This window comes from Choloepus didactylus, chromosome 5, assembly GCF_015220235.1.
Source record: "Choloepus didactylus isolate mChoDid1 chromosome 5, mChoDid1.pri, whole genome shotgun sequence".
Taxonomy (NCBI): domain Eukaryota; kingdom Metazoa; phylum Chordata; class Mammalia; order Pilosa; family Megalonychidae; genus Choloepus; species Choloepus didactylus.
In genome coordinates, this window is record NC_051311.1 from 71,847,220 (window position 1) to 71,863,413 (window position 16,194).

At 38.3% G+C, this 16,194-nt stretch overlaps 1 protein-coding gene across 1 annotated transcript in view; it reads left to right on the forward strand.

Moving 5' to 3' along the window:
- The first annotated feature begins 310 nt into the window (after positions 1-310).
- Positions 311-16,194, forward strand: part of FAM3C (FAM3 metabolism regulating signaling molecule C) — a 59,390-nt gene continuing 43,506 nt past the window's right edge. Inside the window, exons 1-2 of the mRNA XM_037836285.1 lie at positions 311-458; positions 16,036-16,091. Coding sequence (XP_037692213.1) covers positions 16,079-16,091 — 13 coding nt within the window. The 5' untranslated portion in view covers positions 311-458; positions 16,036-16,078. The remainder of the gene's footprint in view (positions 459-16,035; positions 16,092-16,194) is intronic.

A 16,194-nucleotide genomic window follows, 5' to 3' on the forward strand; every position in this document is an offset into this window, starting at 1 on the left:
TGGGATTATGCAGTGTGTTTGTGGGAAGAACGGGGTAGGATGAGACACATTTCACCCCCTTCCGAGGCGCGGACTACCACAGCAGCGGCTCCCACGTGGCAAATTCAGATTGCGCAGCGCCGGGAAGTGGGTGGGTGGGTGGACCGACGGAGGCGGGACCGCAAACCTCCCCCTCAGTTCTCGGGTCCTTCCCTCTGGCCTTCCTGGGCGCCGGCTCGGTCCTCCACCGCCAGGGGGCGGGAGCGGCTTCCCGGTGGCGGGGGCCCATTGGTCGCGGTGGGGAAGCGGGGAGGAGGCCCAGTGGCGAGCTGGCTTCCTCTTGGCCACTCGCGGGGGTGAGGGGAAGCCGGAGGAGCCCGGGAGGAAGCGGAGGAACTAACGGGAGACGGCGGTGGCGGGTCCCGTCGTCCTCCAGCAGGACTGACCGCTGGGAGACCGGAGCGGCGGGCGGGAGTCGGGTGAGACTGACCAGGAGGCGGACGGAGACGCCGCCGGGGCGGGGGAGGGCGGGATGGAGAGAGGGTGGGGAACGGGATAACCACCTTCTCATCCCCGCGCACACCCCCCTGACCTCGGCGGGGGGCGGGTTTCGGGCACACCCTGGTTCCCGTGGCGCGGTCCGCTGCGGAGAGGGCTCAAGCAGTACCGGGGAACCCAAGCGCGGTGGGCTGGGGTCCGCGCCGCGGCAGGGCGCAGACAGACCTGGCCCGGCGTCCTCCTCCCCGAGGCTCGGCGGCGGGTGGGGCCACGTCTGCACCTGGCGCTTGGTCCCCGCGCCCCGGCCTCGGGCTGGCACCGGGAGAGCGCGCTAATTACATGGCCCCAGCTCGGGGTCTGAAATGAGAGTTGAGTGTTCTGAGTTGGGTGTTGGGTATGAACTTGGAGTGCCGTCTTGGCTCACTCCTTAAGTTATACTGTTTCCTAAACTAAAGGTACACGTTATTTTAAAAACCTATCCGGTCCATTGTTGTTCGGTGCCACTGATGAATGTTCTGTTCCTTATTTTCTTGTTTCTTTTTTTCTCATTCGTTTGCTACTCTGGCCTCACAGTTCTGTAACATGTATGGACGAATGCTAGTGCCCCTAGAACCAAATAATATGAGTAATGAATTGACAATTTGAGATTAAAATCTCCAGTTGTGATTCTTTTTATTAGTGTTTTCATCCCCCCTACATCTTTTTTAAAAAATTTTCCTATAATACAGAACTGCTATCTAAATGACATTTTTTTTTAAATTTCCTTTTATTTAGTCAAAATACATGGATCTGAGATCTGGGAATTTAAAAGTGCCTGCATAAAGATACAGTAACACTAGATAATATTTGATTGCTTACTAAGTAGGCTCTGTGCTTGGTGCTTTCATATGTACGTTTATTTAATTCTCATAGCAACCCGATTCTTCTTTCCCAGTTTTACAGATGAAAATATGAACGCTCAGAGAGGCTAAGTAAAAGTTGGTGCTGACAGCAGATTCCGGACCCTTTGGACCATTGAGGGTCTTGCCGGACTGTCACATTTTCCAAGTTTCTGGAAACAATACTGTTATTCATGGAATTCATTAGTGGAATACAAAGAGGTTTCCATTTAACTTAGAAAATAAAAGTTAATAACTCATCTAATGTCATGCAACAAGAAATTGGCAAAATTAGCCTCTGGCTTTGGTCACTTCATCAACTACCTCTTTAGAGGCTGCCAGTTAACTTCCCTAGCTATTTAAGTCACGGTATTTTCAATTTTATACGGGTGTGAGAAGCTTTGTTTCACAGAATCCTGTGTAATATTTTCTCAGCTCATTAAAGGTGAGCATTTCTTGATAGTAAGAACTCAAAAAATTTGAACCAGTGATTCTCAGCCTGGGGACCTCAGAATAATCAGTGGGGCTTTTTGAATAGGACACAGACCAGGTTCCCTGAAATTTCTATTGTTAGGGACTTACCTTTCAAAAGGGAGTCAGATTAAGAGCCACTGGGTAAAAGTGACTTTCAAAGTATACTTGGTGGATGTTTTATTACAATTAGAAAGTTTTAGTATGGAGTGCTACCTTGAGCATTGCTATCTAATTAATCTATTCATAATTTATGAAGATGCATTGAAAAGGTAATTTGAGAGGATCAAAGGCCTGAGAGACTGATAAATGGCAAAAAGCAGTGTTCCCTGTGGGGATTCATAAGAATATCATATTAGAATATCGTATTTTCTTAGACATATTTTAAGTTGTAAATGGTCTCATTCAAACATTTTTTATTCATAAAAAAATTAGAGTGCCAACTTACAAACAAAATAAACAGAATGCCTGTTATGTGCTGGTAATTACAGATATTAAGGATACCATGAATAAGACAGCCTGAGCCCTCACAAAGGTACTTACTTTCTCTAAAGCAGAGAGTCTTTAATTTTTTTTTTTTCATTTTTTATATTTCTTAAAGCTGAAAAGTGCAAGACCCAAGAAACAAACAAGGTCTTGGGTCTCACAAAAATTCATCTAGCTCAGAGTTTAGTACAATGGCCACAGTTTGTTTTGAACTTAGTCCAGAAGGATTCCTGCCCTGAGATCAGATAATGTGGATTTCTAGCAGTAGTTCTGCATTTATCTTCCTTTATGAATGGCATCAGCCAAATTACTTAATATCATGCAGTGTCTTATTTCCTTAGTCTGATTGGGGAGGTTGAACAAGATTAGTACCCAAATCTTCGAACTTCAAAAGGCTTTGTGATTACATGCAGCACCTGAAATACCATCCATTAACTTTTTCTCAGAGGAGGAAATTGTTTCCATACCTCCAAGTCTGTTTACACCATCAGTATTTCTCTTCATTGACTTGCTCCATTTAATTGAAGCTATTGTTATATTACTTGCATGTACCTTTTTAGTAATCTAATTAATTTCTTCATTTGCTGTTGGTGATTTTTCTAGTTTGCTCTGGTGAGTTTTTTTCTTTTCAATTTCCTTTTTAAAAAAAAAAAAAAATTGAGGTAAAATCCACCTAATATAAAATTGACCCTTTTAAAGTATACAATTCATTGGCATTTCGTGCATTCACAATGTTGTGTAACTGTCACCTCTGTCTAGTTCTAAAACATTTTCGTAACCCCAAAAGGAAATCCCCTACCCATTAAGCAGTTACTCCTCATTCTGCTCTCTCCAAACCCTTGACAACCACTAATCTGTCTCTATTGATTTACCTATTCCAGATACTTAATGTAAATTCAGTCATACAATATATGGTCTTTAATGCCTGGCTTCTTTCACTCAGATCATGTTTTCGAGCTTAATCCTCTTCGTAGCATATATCAGTACTTCATTCCTTTTTAAGGCTGAATAGTATTCCATTGTATGTATATACTACATTTTGTTTATCCACTCATCGTTTGATGGACATTTGGGTTATTTCCATTATTTGGCTATTATGAATACCTCAGTTTGTTTATTTTTTCATCCCTTAATCCACTCTAGTGACTTTTGTGCTAGTGAGAAAAAATGATACGGACATCTCTAGCAATGCTTTAGTTCCTAAATTGATTGTGGTTGTAATTTCAACAAGGCTTGCAAAGGTAATATCAGGTGTACTAGTTAATTAATAATATCATTAATTACCTGCAGTTAAGTGATCTTTGGTCAAGAGAAAAGAAGTTTTTACATTTCAAAAATTTAACACTAAAAGTTTCTAACTACCTGTTACTTGCAAATGACTGCTAACTTGTATTCACATTTCTTGATGGAAATGTGCTAATATTGGGTTTATTCCAGGATCCTTGGGCAGATGGAACTACTCTGCACCTTTTCTTCACATTGGTTTGACTGGCAAGATTGTGATTGCCCTGCTGCACTTAAATTCTGCAGACTTCTTAAGGACAGTATATGTGGAGTGAATATGTATGGGGGCAATTCTTAGACATTTATTCAGAACAGGAACCTGTAGTCTCTTATCTGATATAATGTAAAATAGTTATGAGATGAAGATAATGAGGTAGACTGTATGTGAATTTGTGCCCTTGCAATATATGACTGGACTCTTCTTTACTTATGTTTGACTTCCAGTTCCTAAAATTTTTTGTTTTATTCTTGCCATTGTTCCCAATAATATTTATCTATCTCTTCTCTCCCCTGCTCCCTCTCCCCCTTCACGGTTCTGTGTGGTATTAAGATAGTGTAGATTACAACTGATTAAACAGATTACTGTAGAGCTCTGAAGGAGCAGGCGGAACTAAATACCACTTTGTATGTGTTTTCTGTTTTGGGTATATAAGTGCTCTTGGTTACAGATATCTGATCACCATTTCATTTCTTCAACTGGATTCTAACTTTTTAAGCAAAATTCTGCTTTGGTGGATGAGAAGAATTGCAAGAAAACATTTGGGTAATTTAAAATATCTTTCAGGGCACCGTTACAACCTTTGCAACAGAGTTCCTTCTGCCCTGTTCCTCACCCACGGTGTTGCCAGACAGTCATTCCCAGCCTCTCACTCCTCAACCCTGTGGGAGACCTGGCCTAGAGGCTGGGTGATTTCCAATCATTGTTCACGAAAGAATGAAAACTCTTGTAGTTTGAATTCTACCTTTGGGCTTTGGGACCTGGATCTGCCTCACTTTCCTCCGTAAATTTCTCTGTGTGTTGGGATTGGTATAGTGTAGATGAAAATTCTCAGATCTGATCCTGAATGAGAATCACCTGTAGAGCTTGTTAATATGCAAGCATTTTAATCTCCTCTCCTTGGGATTCTGATTCTGTGATAGGGCTCTGGAATTTGCATCTTAAAAAACACATCAGTGATTCTGGTTTCCCTGCTGTGGGTAACATTGTAGTTAAAACTTCAAAGAACTAGATAGGCTGTTTTGTTGGATCTAAGATGCTATAGCTTATAAGGTACATCATTATTTTATATATTACAAAGAAACAGAAGTGTGGTTGTAAGTGTCATCCCGATTTCAGACATGTTAAAATAAGGGAAGCAGTGTGCACGTTAGAATCAGTCAAATAAGGTGTTAGGTGCCTGAGGAACCACAGGACCCTCTTTTTGTGTTAAAGGGTAAATATAAGACATTGGAGCTATTAGGTAAAAGAATTAACAATGTATCTTCAGCCTTTTGGCCATGTAAAACATTTGTAAAAAGTAGTTTAACATATTTAAACTCCTTGATATTTATTTGTAGTGAAGATTATAGTGATGACTTTGATTTCTCATGCAACTTAGGTGTATTTTGGGGTGTGATATGCTTTAGTTTGGCCCAAAGTTCTTTTCATCCTATTCCTTTTCCAGTTATTTGCATGTTGGTGGTTCAATTCAGAAGTCTTATTTATTCTTTGCACTTCAGTGATTTCCATTTTGTACTTACAGTCCACAGATATTCACTTAATGTCACATTGACATCAAGTGTGGCATGATCATTTGCTTTCTATTTTACCACTGCCCTTTTTCTGTTAGAGAGTTCATAACCCTCTTTAATGCCAGCTACCTGATTATACACATATATACCAGCCACCACTATCCTATAGTGGTAATAATTGGAGTAAGCACCAAATCTGTGTCAGGGTAAACCTGAACTCTGGCTGCCCGCTCCAAAGAAAAGAGCTGTTAGGAGTATATTGTATACTAGATGAGAGAATATCTGTAGATCAGAACAAACTTTTATCTGCTAATGAGAATTCGTCTGTGATCCAGTCTACCTGATCATGGTGCCCTCTTCAGTGGTGTCATCTTGGAAAATGAAATACCTATCAGGAAAAAGTTTCTTAGCTATGTACAACTTGAGGAAGGAGGAGCAGAACATGGGTCTATTTTGTTTTTAATCCCTTAAGGTAATTACTGAAACATTGTTAAATGCTTGTTGATCAGCTTCAATGTATCAAAAATCTGTTCTGCCTCATTTCTGAAGGGGAAGGAACTTTAGGTTTGTTTTACTAATTCACGTTGATTGAAGTTGTTGTATGTGAAATACTTAACATTGAGATGAATCATGTTGAATTACTTTTGCCCTCAGAAGATAGAATGTATCATCTGGCAGGCTTGGCTACTTTACTTCTCCCTCAACTTTGAAGGCCTTGGGGCCAAGTCAGTCAGTTTAGGGCACCTTCCCTAACCTATTTTTAATTGGATGGTAGTCAGTATTATAGCTCTGTGTGTGTGTGTGTGTGTGTGTGTGTATTTTCATTCTTAGGAGAATGGAGTTTTATCTAGCAGAAGAGCAGCTAGAAGTTTTTTGAAGTTTACTCTCTATTCACTGTCAGGAGGACAAGAAAACAAAACATAGCAATTTATGGTAGATTTCGGAAGAGAGCTAAATCTAACCAGTGCAATCCCAATTTGCTTTACATTAACATTGGTTTATTTTTTGGGAGAAGCTAAACACTTTCTGGCTTATTTGCACTTTCTAGTAGTATACTTTTAATTCTGTTTCTTATCTGCATTTAGATATTAATCCTCTTTTAATGTAATTTCAGTATGATGCTACTTAAGAAAATTTAAGAAGCTATGTGATAGTTGTTCAGAGAACTTAAAAATCCAGGCACAGATCGTCCAATATCTCTTTCTTCTTAAGATTTTCAGTAAAGTATTAAATTTTTTTATTCTAAAAGATTTGTTTATTGGTTCTATCGACCCATTATTTGAGAGCTTTGTCTCTGTTGCTTTGCAGGCTCATCTTTTTGTGTGTTACATTGCAGAAAGATTGATACATTTTATCATTTATGTAATTTTCTTCAGTGATCATTTGAAAAATTGGTTATTCTTACCATTCTAGAATTCATGCAGACCTCCTCCTCCCCCTCCCCAAATGAAAAAAAAAGGGGGGGCTCCCTTTATTTTGTAGTCAAAGTGTAAGGTTAGTTTGGTCTTTTAAAGACCTGGAATACTCTTCTAGTTGTTAGGTAGTCATTTACAAAACTTTCCCTTTAATCATTATCAGGCTGTACTCATATTAAAAGTTAGGTCATATTTGCCCTCTTGTGCATGTGTGAAAATAGATTCTTTTTAAAAAGTGTGCATATTCTAAGGCTCAGTGTCAGAGTGCCTTATGGGTATTAAAATACTTTCTAAAGAAAGTAATTGGATTTTTTCTTTTAAGTGCTTTAGTTTTAGTTTCTGTTTTAGTTTTACTAATTTTTAAGTGCTTTAGGTTTTTTTTTTTTTTAATCATCATTTTATTGAGATATATTCACATACCACGCAGTCATACAAAACAAATCGTACTTTCGATTGTTTACAGTACCATTACATAGTTGTACATTCATCACCTAAATCAATCCCTGACACCTTCATTAGCACACACACAAAAATAACAAGAATAATAATTAGAGTGAAAAAGAGCAATTGAAGTAAAAAAGAACACTGGGTACCTTTGTCTGTTTGTTTCCTTCCTCTATTTTTCTACTCATCCATCCATAAACTAGACAAAGTGGAGTGTGGTCCTTATGGCTTTCCCAATCCCATTGTCACCCCTCATAAGCTACATTTTTATACAACTGTCTTCGAGATTCATGGGTTCTGGGTTGTAGTTTGATAGTTTCAGGTATCCACCACCAGCTACCCCAATTCTTTAGAACCTAAAAAGGGTTGTCTAAAGTGTGCGTAAGAGTGCCCACCAGAGTGACCTCTCGGCTCGTTTTGGAATCTCTCTGCCACTGAAGCTTATTTCATTTCCTTTCACATCCCCCTTTTGGTCAAGAAGATGTTCTCTGTCTCACGATGCCGGGTCTACATTCCTCCCCGGGAGTCATATTCCACGTTGCCAGGGAGATTCACTCCCCGGGTGTCTGATCCCACGTAGGGGGGAGGGCAGTGATTTCACCTTTCAAGTTGGCTTAGCCAGAGAGAGAGGGCCACATCTGAGCAACAAAGAGGCATTCGGGAGGAGGCTCTTAGGCACAAATATAGGGAGGCCTAGCCTCTCCTTTGCAGCAACCGTCTTCCCAAGGGTAAAACTTATGGTAGAGGGCTCAACCCATCAAACCACCAGTCCCCTATGTCTGTGGTCATGTTAGCAACCATGGAGGTGGGGTAGGCAAATACCCCTGCATTCTCCACAGGCTCCTCAAGGGGGCACTACATCTTTTTTTTTTTCCTTGTTTTTCTTTTTTCTTCTTTTTTTTTTTTTTAACTTTCCCTTCTTTTTTAAATCAACTGTATGAAAAAAAAAGTTAAAAAGAAAACAAACATACAATAAAAGAACATTTCAAAGAGACCATAACAAGGGAGTAAGAAAAAGACAACTAACCTAAGATAACTGCTTAACTTCCAACATGTTCCTACTTTACCCCAAGAAAGTTACATAATATAGCAACATTTCTGTGAACTTGTTCCTACTATATCCATCAGAAATTAACAGACCATAGTCATTTCTGGGCATCCCCAGAACGTTAAATAGCTTATTTGTTCTTCTTGGATTATTGTTCCCCCTTCCTTAATTGCTCTCTACTGCTAGTTCCCCTACATTCTACATTATAAACCATTTGTTTTACATTTTTCAAAGTTCACATTAGTGGTAGCATATAATATTTCTCTTTTTGTGCCTGGCTTATTTCGCTCAGCATTATGTCTTCAAGGTTCATCCATGTTGTCATATGTTTCACGAGATCGTTCCTTCTTACTGCCGCGTAGTATTCCATCGTGTGTATATACCACATTTTATTTATCCACTCATCTGTTGAAGGACATTTGGGTTGTTTCCATCTCTTGGCAATTGTGAATAATGCTGCTATGAACATTGGCGTGCAGATATCTGTTCGTGTCACTGCTTTCCGATCTTCCAGGTATATACCGAGAAGTGCAATCGCTGGATCGAATGGTAGCTCTATATCTAGTTTTCTAAGGAACTGCCAGACTGACTTCCAGAGTGGCTGAACCATTATACAGTCCCACCAACAATGAATAAGAGTTCCAATTTCTCCACATCCCTTCCAGCATTTGTAGTTTCCTGTTTGTTTAATGGCAGCCATTCTAACCGGTGTTAGATGGTATCTCATTGTGGTCTTAATTTGCATCTCTCTAATAGCTAGTGAAGCTGAACGTTTTTTCATGTGTTTCTTGGCCATTTGTATTTCCTCTTCAGAGAACTGTCTTTTCATATCTTTTGCCCATTTTATAATTGGGCTGTCTGTACTATTGTCATTGAGTTGTAGGATTTCTTTGTATATGCAAGATATCAGTCTTTTGTCAGATACATGGTTTCCAAAAATTTTTTCCCATTGAGTTGGCTGCCTCTTTACCTTTTTGAGAAATTCCTTTGAGGTGCAGAAACTTCTAAGCTTGAGGAGTTCCCATTTATCTATTTTCTCTTTTGTTGCTTGTGCTTTGGGTGTAAAGTCTAGGAAGTGGCCGCCTAATACAAGGTCTTGAAGATGTTTTCCTACATTATCTTCTAAGAGTCTTATGATACTTTCTTTTATATTGAGATCTTTGGTCCATTTTGAGTTAATTTTTGTGTAGGAGGTGAGGTAGGGGTCCTCTTTCATTCTTTTGGATATGGATATCCAACTCTCCCAGCCCCATTTGTTGAAAAGACCTTTATGACCCAGTTCTGTGACTTTGGGGGCCTTATCAAAGATCAGTCGGCCATAGATCTGAGGGTCTATCTCTGAATTCTCAATTCGATTCCATTGATCTATGTGTCTATCTTTGTGCCAGTACCATGCTGTTTTGGCAACTGTGGCTTTATAATAAGCTTCAAAGTCAGGGAGTGTAAGTCCTCCCACTTCGTTTTTCTTTTTTAGAGTGTCTTTAGCAATTCGAGGCATCTTCCCTTTCCAAATAAATTTGATAACTAGCTTTTCCAAGTCTGCAAAGTAGGTTGTTGGAATTTTGATTGGGATTGCATTGAATCTGTAGATGAGTTTGGGTAGAATTGACATCTTAATGACATTTAGCCTTCCTATCCATGAACATGGAATATTTTTCCATCTTTTAAGGTCCCCTTCTATTTCTTTTAGTAGAGTTATGTAGTTTTCTTTGTATAGGTCTTTTAAGTGCTTTAGTTTTAACACCAGATTCTATTAAATTCTAAATAATTATAACATGATCATGGCTCAAATATCATACTAAATTTTTAAATGTTAATATTCCTTCAAATGAATGTAATCTCTGTGTTTTAGTTTCCTGATTGCTAAAACAAATTCTATGCAATAGATTGGATTAAACAATGGGAATTTATTGGCTTATGGTTTTGAGGCTAGGAGAAGTCCAAAATCAAGGCATCATCAATGTGATGCTTTTCTTTTAGAAGACTGTGGCATTTTGGGACTGGCTGCCATTGATCCTTGATCCTTGGTTCTTGGCTTTTCTGTCACATGGCAGTACACCTGGTGGTCTCTTCTGGCGTCGGTAGGTTCCTTTGGCTTCCATTTCTTCCCATGCTTTCACTCTCCCTGTATCTGAATTTTATTGTGCTTATAAAGGAGTCTACTAATAGGATTATGACCAATCCTGATTCAGTTGGGTAACTGAAATAACCTTGTCAGAAGGTCCTATTTACAATGGGTTTACACCCATAGGAATGGCTTAAGTTTAAGACATGTTTTTTGTGGGGTACATAGCTCCAAGCTACAGCACTTTTCTTAATTTTATCTCAGAAGTACATCTGGACTGGCAGAGGTGTGTGCATGGTGGTGTGGGCATGAGACAGAATACTTAATAGCAGTCTGCAACTACTACAGTTACAACTTTTTATTAAAGAAAAAGTTTTTCAAAGCTAAATATATGAAATTTTAGAAGTTGATCAAACATCAGATGTAGTTATCCCTCTCTTTTTTAAGTTCATTTCAAAAATAATTCCATGCAAATGCCTACATAAAAGAAACCATTTTCTCTCATTGGTATAATTTTGAAATTAGTGATAGGGGATATAATACAATTCATTTTAGTTTTTTTGTGTCTCCTGGGATTGCTTTGGAAATGATTCCAGAGTCTCTTGTCTTTTTCCTTCTTTGTTATAGGTGGACATGATCATTTATAGGAAGGGAAAGTAAAGATTTTTCTTTCCTTTTGAATAGGATCCATCCTGTTGTTTCTTGTGGAATATATACTTCTTCATGGAGAGCAGTTGATTATGAAAATGTATGGAAAACACTTTTAGAGCCCATAATTTAGAATTGTTTGAATTGCTCTTCTGTACCAGCAGTTCTAAGAGGAGTAGTAAAAGTCATGTGGGAGTTGTAGTTCCTGCAAAATAGCCCAGCAAGAAATGTTGATCTATCAGGGCTTGGTCAGGAAAGCTTTTTATTCCTCTGTTTCAGAGGTTGGCTGGCTATGACCTGTGGTATGACCCATGAGTGAAGATTGGTTTTTGAATTTTCCAGTGGTTGGGGGAAAAAAAACAAAAGAAGAAGAATGTTTCGTGATATTAAAAACCTATGAAATTCAAATTTCATGCCCATAAATAAACTTTTAATAGAACATAATCATGCCCATTAATTTGTGTATTGTTTATGGCTGCTTTTGAGCTACAGTGGCAGAACTGAGTAGTTGCCACAGATACTGTATGGTTCACAAAGCCTAAAATATTTACTGCCTGGCCCTTTACAGAAAAAGTTTGCCCAACACTTGCTCTTTTTTATTCACATAAATTCAGGTATTTATTGTTAGTAGAGGTTTAATACCATATTTCTGTTTGTAAATGTTAACATTAGAATAACTTTACCTGGTAACTCTTCTAGTTGAAGCATCCTTTTGATTTCAGTATTGTTCTAGTTTGCTAATGCTGCCAGAATGCAAAACACCAGAGATAGATTGGCTTTTGTAAAAGGGGGTTTATTTGGTTACACAGTTACAGTCTTAAGGCCGTAAAGTGTCCAAAGTAACACATCAGCAGTTGGGTACCTTCACTGGAGGATGGCCAGTGGTATCCGGAAAACCTCTGTTAGCTGGGAAGGCACGTGGCTGGTGTCTGCCCCAAAGTTCTGGTTTCAAAATGGCTTTCTCCCAGGATGTTCCTCTCTAGGCTGCAGTTCCTCAAAAATGTCACTCTTAGTTGCACTTGGGGTATTTGTCCTCTTTTAGCTTCTCTGGAACAAGAGTCTGCTTTCAATGGCCGTCTTCCAGCTGTCTCTCATCTGCAGCTCCTGTGCTTTCTTCAAAGTGTCTCTCTTGGCTGTAGTTCCTCTTCAAAACATCACCCACAGCTGCACTGAGTTCCTTCTGTTTGTCAGCCCATTTATATGGCTCCACTGATCAAGGCCCACCCTGAATGGGTGGGGCCATGCCTACATGGGAATATCTCATCAATTATCACCCACAGTTGGGTGAGGCGCATCTCCATGGAAACACTCAAAGAATTACAATCTAATTAACACTGATAGGTCTGCCCACACAAGATTACATCAAAGATAATTGCATTTGGGGGGGGGGGGACATAATACATTCAAACTGACACAAGTATTATCTCATTTTCCTCTGTTTTTTACTTTAACTGCTCTGGGGCTGAAAATGTAGTCTTTTACGTTCTGTTCTTGAGGGGGACTAAATGTACTTTAAATCTATCTGCTTGTCTGTGAAATTTTTCTTAGTCCTCTTGAAAAACCCCAGATTAGAATCATCTGAACTTAACTCAATTGGTTCAGTTAAAATTATTTGGCCCACACTGAGTTAAAGGGGATTGAATTGAGTGGTAGTTTCTTTACATTTGTTGTAAATTACATATGTGATTGTTGTTTGTTAATATTAATACATCAGTGTGTGTGTGCACACTTAGTTTTTTCTGCCATCACTGTTTTGGGAAGGGGATCCTTAGTTGTTGTGACAAGCTGTCAAATCTCTGGAGTGGCTAGTTTGCAGCAGAGGTTAGCAATTCCCAGAGCAATTTGCAAGAGCTAAATCAACTGACATGGCATTTTGTCAGCAAGCCTCTTATATTAGAGTATGTCCATGTGCAGCTCTGGTGCCAGGGAAGTGGATTTGTGTGAAGTGTCGCCTTTTTACCTACCTTTCTTGTGACCTTAGATAAATCCCTTGAGCTAATCTGTAATGCTGTTTTAATATCCACAACAGCTAGAGGGCTGTTGGGATGAGTACATACAATAATAATGTGTCTGAATTATACCTCTGTATGTATTATTACCTAGTTTGTGATAACTGCCATGATAAATCTTTTCATGGTTTATTTTGTTGATACAGAATGATATCATAGTAATTCACCTGATGTAGCTCGAGTCCAATCCTCAAGAGAATGAAGTGTCACTTGAACCACTTGATCTAAGTGTGTTTTTAAAAATTATATATAATGTGATTATATATCTGTATCTTAAAATTTCTCATTTTAACCATTTTTAAGTATACAATTCTGTGGTATTAATTACATTCTCAGTGTTGTGCTACCATCACCACCATCCATTACCAAAACTTTTTCATCATCTTAAACAGAACTCTGTGTACTCATTAAATAATATCTCCCCATTCTTCAGTTCTCCCAGCCCCTGGTAACGACCAATCCACTTTCTGTCTCTGTGAATTTGCTTATTCTAGATATTTCATGTAAGTGGAATCATGTAATATTTGAGCTTTTGTGTCTGGCTTATTTCACTAAGCATTGTATCTTTAAGCTTTCACCTGTGTTTATATCTCTGTTCTTGAAGCTGACTGAGTGCAGGATGATGACCTGCTATTTACATGGTGGCCTGATTTCTACTCGAGTAATGAAGCGTCACTAATTTAGACTAAAGTGGATAATTGAGCTAAGGAAATGTTTAAATTCTAAGACATTCAAAGAAACTCAGTATCCAGTCTGAGGTCCCAGGGACTCCCTTCTCCTGTCAAGCTTACCTATTTAATTAGTGTTTATCCAGCCCAGGACTTCATCACCTGGGAGCATCCTGGTTGCCCTCCTTCTCGTAGGCTGTCACATGATTACTCACTTTGCATATTAACAACCTGATATGGTTTAGTCATTTATATATTTATGTAAAATACTGTAACTGTTGTTTTAGCTATACTACACTTTTAGGGGCAGCTGTATTCAGAAATACACTGTTGGGTTGTTACTGTTTTTTTTATCTTAAAATACTCTCCCCCTACCACCAATACTCTAGTGTTTGGTAAATGGCTCTAATTTCTGTGTCTCTACTGTTTAATGAATATATGAGATTGAATTATAAACCCTTTCCCTTGTTGCCTCTGGATCAAAGAGGTCTGAATTTGTTTCTAGCAGAGGCCTTTACCCTTGACCCTGCTGTTCATTTTCTCTGTACCTGTGCAGTGGCCACTTGATAGTTGGAGGTTCAACCTGAGGTTTATAACAGATTCTGTTAAGATTTTGCTTGATTCCACCCCCCCACCCCCCCACCCCCACCCCACCGCCTTTAAGATTAGGGGAAGATTTTCTTTTTCTTTAAATCCCCTCCTAAGACCACACATTAGGAATGATTTGGAATTAGCACATCATAAACAGATGCTGCTGGACTCACTCTCAGATACATTCAATACTCCATTCTGATTTACACTTTTTCATTACTGATTTGCTTTTAAAGCAAATTAAATCTCAGCCATAAAACATTTCTTATCGATGAGGCTTTAGTTTAAAGCTTTACTAAATGTTATTCTTTGAGAAATTTTAATGAAAGACATTTGTATTCAGTTAGACAGTGGTAGTCACTTATATTATGGTCTTAGGTGTGAGTTTAGAACCAGGTGTGTGGGGTGGGACAATCGGATAAATAAGGCAGTAGCTGTAATTATACAGGTGTGGTCTCCTTGACAGTTCATGGAAACAGTGAAATTAGAGTAGCAGCTGCCTGATTCCCAACTCTAAGCACACTTTTAAAAAAATTTTCCTAAGACTGAAATTTCAGAATATTCACTGTCAGGAGAGGCATGTGTGCTTTGTGAAAGCAGGGCTTGATTTCAGCAGAAGCCAGAAGAGGATTTATAACCATTCGGGGTTTGCATTTGAGAAGTTGAAGATTTTTTTTCCATCTTTATGTGATGGTTTCTGGATACTTTTTCAGTATCTCTTGTTTCCTTTTTATATTTTCCTAGCTTCTGGCTAGTTAGTTTAAATGGATATATAACACTGATGTTCTGTATCATGTGGAAGGTGTTCAGTTAACAAAACAGAGGAAAGGAAATCAATAATGCTCAACTTAGTTTATATGTTGATATTTTCCTCAGGGTAGAATGGGCAGAAGAAAGGAGTTAACATAAGAGCTTTGGAGCTTTGGGTCCTGTCCATCTCCTCTTTCCTTCTCTTATTTCTTTTGGCAAATAAGAAAAGAGGATGTTTCACATCCTTTCATTGCTGTTTAGAGATATGCCATTATTTTTTATTTGATGCAGTCTATGAATTACCACATCAGACATCCACACTGAAACACATAAGCATCAAAATAAATTCTAAAAACAAAGAAATAATGTATTTTTGTTTAACAGGATTCATTACTCCAAATTTCCTTTGGTATCTTTTTCTTTTCAATAGGTATCTAAGAATTGTAGAAGCTATCTGGCTAAACCTGGGCTTGGATTGCCTATCAAATTCATTTACTGTTTTATCCATTTTCTTTTTAAAATTTCACCAATTCTAGGTTCTTTTATAGGGGAGAGAAATAATATAAACATTATGACTATTAAAAAACACACAGACTTTTCTAGGATCTGTTTCTTCTTAATATTCAACAATATTGAAAAACAGTTTCCTCGTTTCATTGTATAACATTACACAGTCAATAGTGATAATTGCTGAAATATTTGAAATTGCAATTCCATACTTTTGAGTGTATTATTTTAAAAACTTAAATTGAAAGCACAAAGAGGAAGAGGGCACTGCTTTTTTTAAGAGTGCATTATCTTCTATTCATGTAGTTGATGGAAGATATTCACTCATTTGTTCAAATTAGGTGAACTAGGACATGGACTCCTCTCTCAGGAGCTTTTATGGCCAATGGTTGGAGACAGGCTCAGTGATTAATTTTTTTGTTAAATGTCAATATTGGTAGAATACTTAGAAATGTTATGACATTTATTTAATTTGCTTAATATGTAAACTCCAAAGCAAACTCAATGTGAGGAAGAATGCTCGTTCTAGACCTAATGATGTTTGTCTTTTCTTTTGATTTTAGGAGCTTATTTAATGAGAGGGTGTCATAGACTAAAAAGCCAAACATGAGGGTAGCAGGTAAGATATTTAATTCACTAAAAATGATGTTGCTTTTTGTGTACCTGTTTGTTTAGTATTGACTAATAATCTTTCTCTTTAGTGAGTACAAACCTGAAATATA